The sequence below is a fragment of the Taurulus bubalis genome (genome assembly GCF_910589615.1).
Source record: "Taurulus bubalis genome assembly, chromosome: 21".
NCBI classification, from domain to species: domain Eukaryota; kingdom Metazoa; phylum Chordata; class Actinopteri; order Perciformes; family Cottidae; genus Taurulus; species Taurulus bubalis.
In genome coordinates this window covers 935,332-939,678 of record NC_136609.1, presented here as the reverse complement: position 1 = coordinate 939,678, position 4,347 = coordinate 935,332, and the positions used below count along the sequence as shown (strand labels likewise).

The 4,347-nt window shown below is 39.2% G+C and overlaps 1 protein-coding gene across 1 annotated transcript in view; it reads right to left on the bottom strand.

Annotated features, from left to right (window-relative positions):
* Positions 1–2,862: 2,862 nt before the first annotated feature.
* Positions 2,863–4,347, bottom strand: part of LOC306752947 (uncharacterized protein) — a gene marked incomplete at its 5' end in the record, with an annotated part of 1,724 nt that continues 239 nt past the window's right edge. The window contains one exon of the mRNA XM_079236780.1: positions 2,863–4,347. This exon is cut by the window's right edge and continues 239 nt beyond it. Coding sequence (XP_079092906.1) covers positions 3,420–4,347 — 928 coding nt within the window.

Sequence of the window (4,347 nt, the reverse complement as noted above, 5' to 3'; positions counted from 1 at the left end):
TGTTTTATTACTTTTGACCGAAGTGTTTGCCATTATACATGTATCTATATAAATATATAAGTATATATATATAAAATACATATTTATACAATTGTATGTGTTTCTGTATCTGTTATTTTGAGTGTGTATGTGTGGGTTTACTGTGTATTGATTCAAGATATTTTTATTCTCATATGCACAGATAACAGGCAGTTATTCTGTCTAATGAAAAGCTTATTTTGCTGGGTCCTCCTAACACACAGAATTACAATAAACTTAAGGCAAAAAATAAAGCTGCTCCTGAGATGTACTGTGCAGTTTTTATCACACGCTGGAGTGCCTTCCTGTCCTGCAGTGCAGCTTCATACCACACTGATGGAGCTGTAAGGACGCTCTCCACCGTACATCTGTAGAAGTTGCTGAGAATCTTGGGTGGCATTCCAAATTTCCTCAGCCTTCTTAAGAAATACAGTCTCTGCTGGAATTTACAGGTTTTCACCCTTTCCACCTCTGTCCCACCTATGTGAAGTGGTGCTTCCTGCACCTTCTTCCTCCTTGGGTGGATAATCATCTCCTTTGTCTTGTCTGCGTTCAAGGAGAGATTATTATCCGACACCAGGCCACAAGTTCCTCCACCTCTCTTCTGTACGCCGTCTCAGCTGATCATTCCAATGACCGTTGTATCATCCGCAAACTTGATGATGCTGGTGTTTTCCTGGGAGGCCACACAGTCGTATGTGAAGAGGGTGAACAGCAGGGGACCCAGTACACAGCCCTGGGGGGTCCCTGTGCTCACAGTTCTTGTGTCAGATGTGCGGTTCCAACTCTGACTGATTGGGGTCTGCCTGAGAGGAAGGTCAGCACCCAGTTGCAGAGAGCAATGATGTTCACATGTTAAAGATGCTATTCAGTTGTATTAGAGCCTAAGTAGAGGTAACCAATGAAAATGTGCAAAAGACTTGAGTTCCAAAGAGGGATTCATAAATATTTTGGGGTTTGTTGATATTGCATAGTATTTCTATTGATATTGTCTTTAATAAGCGATCTGCATGCCATTTTGTTTGTTGCATACGCCTAATAAATACCAAACTGTGTTTCAAGGCAGTTAATGTATCTTGGGTGTGTCAACGTTAAATAACTGTTTAAGAAAGGGTCAAATACAATTACAACACAAGATAAAAGGACTAAATAAGAGGCACAGACCTTTTATTCTATTGGAGGCACCGCCAGTTAATTCAGTTTTTTTAATAAAAGAGCAATGGTTGTAGGAACCATTACATTATATCATATTGCCATCACTTTTAAAACTGTACCCAGGACTCCACCCATAGTACTACTACACCTAGCATATAGCTATATGGGACGGGGTGTAACATAAATAAACACAATATATATAACATTATGTGTATCTGTTGACCAAGGACACACACCGCTGTCTGTGTCATAAAGACATTATAACACATACACTATACATACACGTATATATATATATATATATATATATATATATATATATATATATATATATATATATACATACATACATACATACATACATACATACATACATATATAGATACACAAATAATTGCAATCAATTTGGTCAAAAGTAATAAAACACCGTTGTAGTTCAAAGAAAAAGTTCAATTAAAATCTTAAGTTATAAATCTTAAACTTTCCCTCAGTCAAACTGATGTAACGTTACTGTGAATAAATAATAAAGATTGCTCGTTAGATCCTCAAAATTGAATTATATCTCATGTTTAATCGATACGGAGACATCGGAGCCAGCGGATCATTTCAAAAAGTCCTGCCGGGATCAGGCTGCTGTCGGCGGGCAGCAGAGCGCTGACGGCCCGCTGCTGGATGGATGGTGACTGGATCCGCCCACTTACTGTCAAAAAGAAAATCTACTCGAGCGCGAGCAGGTAACAGACACGCGAGCGAGCAGGTTAAAGCTTCACGAGAGCGAGTTTTGCTCGCGCGAGCGGGGATTTTGCTCTCGTCGTGATGTAAAAGCGCTCGTCAGAGTAAATTACGCGCGCGGCTGTTTGATTTGCGCGCTCTCGTGGAGCTCATTTGCGCTCTCTACTTTTGGCATTAATTTGCCCCCATAAAAAGCATTTGGACAGCAACATGAGCATCTTTAAATTCATTGAGTGTCACCTTAAATTGTTCCACATCGCTTAACACCCTCTCAGTATTTCCACCAGCAGCCAGCAGTGCTCTGAGTTCATTCATTTTACGCGTGCAAGCGCACAGTTTTGTTCTGCGCTTTGCACTACGAGATTTTCATTCAGTTTCCATTTTAGCACTCTCTTCAGCCATCGCTCGGCCTCAGGATAACAGTTTATTTATCGAACTATTTTCCTTTTGTTCATATGCATCAGCCCTTTAATCCAAATGTTGCATTTTAAACATCATCATGTCTCCTTTCCGTTTCCTTATGATTTGACAAGCGTCCAAACATTTCCATGTCAGTTTTATTCATCATCCTTTTCGCAGCTCGTCTCATCCATTCAATGAGTTCATTTACTCACGGCTGCGATCCGTCTTGTTTTGCTCACGGGCGCGCGCACCTGGTCTGGCGAGTCAGCTGATCCCCGTCCGCGGGGATTCCTTTCTTTCATTCATGAAGATCCAGCGGTGATTCCAGCTGGTCGGAAGTTGTTTGACTGTGTCGTGGCCTGTTCCTGTTCCTTTTTTATTCCGTGCCACGTTACGGGACTCCTTTTCCTGACTCACGTTAAAATGTTCCACAAAATGACTCTCGAGACGCTGATTCAATTTTCATCGTTTGTCGATTTATTTTCTATTGAATCGAACAAAACCAATTATAATCTAACTTCAGCTCTTATCCTAAATTAACGTTCTAACGTGAGGTCAAAAAACTATACCGATGTCCCGTTCCACATAAGAAACTAAACCCCGAGATTCGGTCCCGCCCCTTCCTCTTATACCAGCCAGCTGATCCTAATCAGATTAATATAAACAATTAACAGAAAATATTATTGCAAAGGAACGTCTTTAAATCATACAAAATAAATTATAAAACATGATTTATAGTCAAACAAAAATATATGGCTCCAACAATAATAATATATCAAATAATGGAGACGTTGTGCATACTGTGTACTTCTAATATTTATTCTAATACTTCTCTACTTTTACTGAAGTGACATTTTGAATACTGGACTGTAATTGAGTTATTTTAGATTACTCAAGTAAACTAAGTACTTCTACTGGTGTACACTAGTACTGGAACGTGTAGTATACGAGTACTTCTTCCACCGTTATACTTCTACAGGTGTACACTAGTACTGGAACGTGTAGTATACGAGTACTTCTTCTGCAACGAGTAAAACTACATTCTAGTTGAGTTTATTCTCAGTGATGAAAACAGAACAGAAAGACTGAAACACAGACGTCCTCTCAGGGAATCACATAACATCATCCTCATCCTCATCATCATCATCATCATCATCATCATCATCATCATCATCATCCTCATCCTTATCATCATCATCCTCATCCTTATCATCATCCTCATCCTCATCCTCATCATCATCATCATCATCATCCTTATCATCATCCTCATCATCATCATCATCATCCTCATCCTTATCATCATCATCATCATCCTTATCATCATCATCATCATCATCATCATCATCATCATCCTCATCCTTATCATCATCATCCTCATCCTCATCATCATCATCATCATCATCCTCATCATCATCATCATCATCATCATCATCATCATCATCATCATCCTCATCCTCATCATCATCATCATCCTTATCATCATCCTCATCCTCATCCTCATCATCATCATCATCATCATCATCCTTATCATCATCCTCATCCTCATCATCATCATCATCATCATCCTCATCCTTATCATCATCATCATCATCATCCTTATCATCATCATCATCATCATCATCATCATCATCATCATCATCATCATCCTTATCATCATCATCCTCATCCTCATCATCATCCTCATCATCATCATCCTCATCATCATCATCATCATCATCCTCATCCTCATCATCATCATCATCCTCATCCTTATCATCATCATCATCATCATCATCATCATCATCATCCTCATCATCCTCATCATCATCATCATCATCCTTATCATCATCCTCATCCTCATCATCATCATCATCCTCATCCTTATCATCATCATCATCATCATCATCATCATCATCATCATCATCATCATCCTTATCATCATCATCATCATCATCCTCATCCTCATCATCCTCATCATCATCCTCATCATCATCATTATCATCATCCTCATCATCATCCTCATCATCATCATCCTCATCATCCTCATCATCATCCTCATCA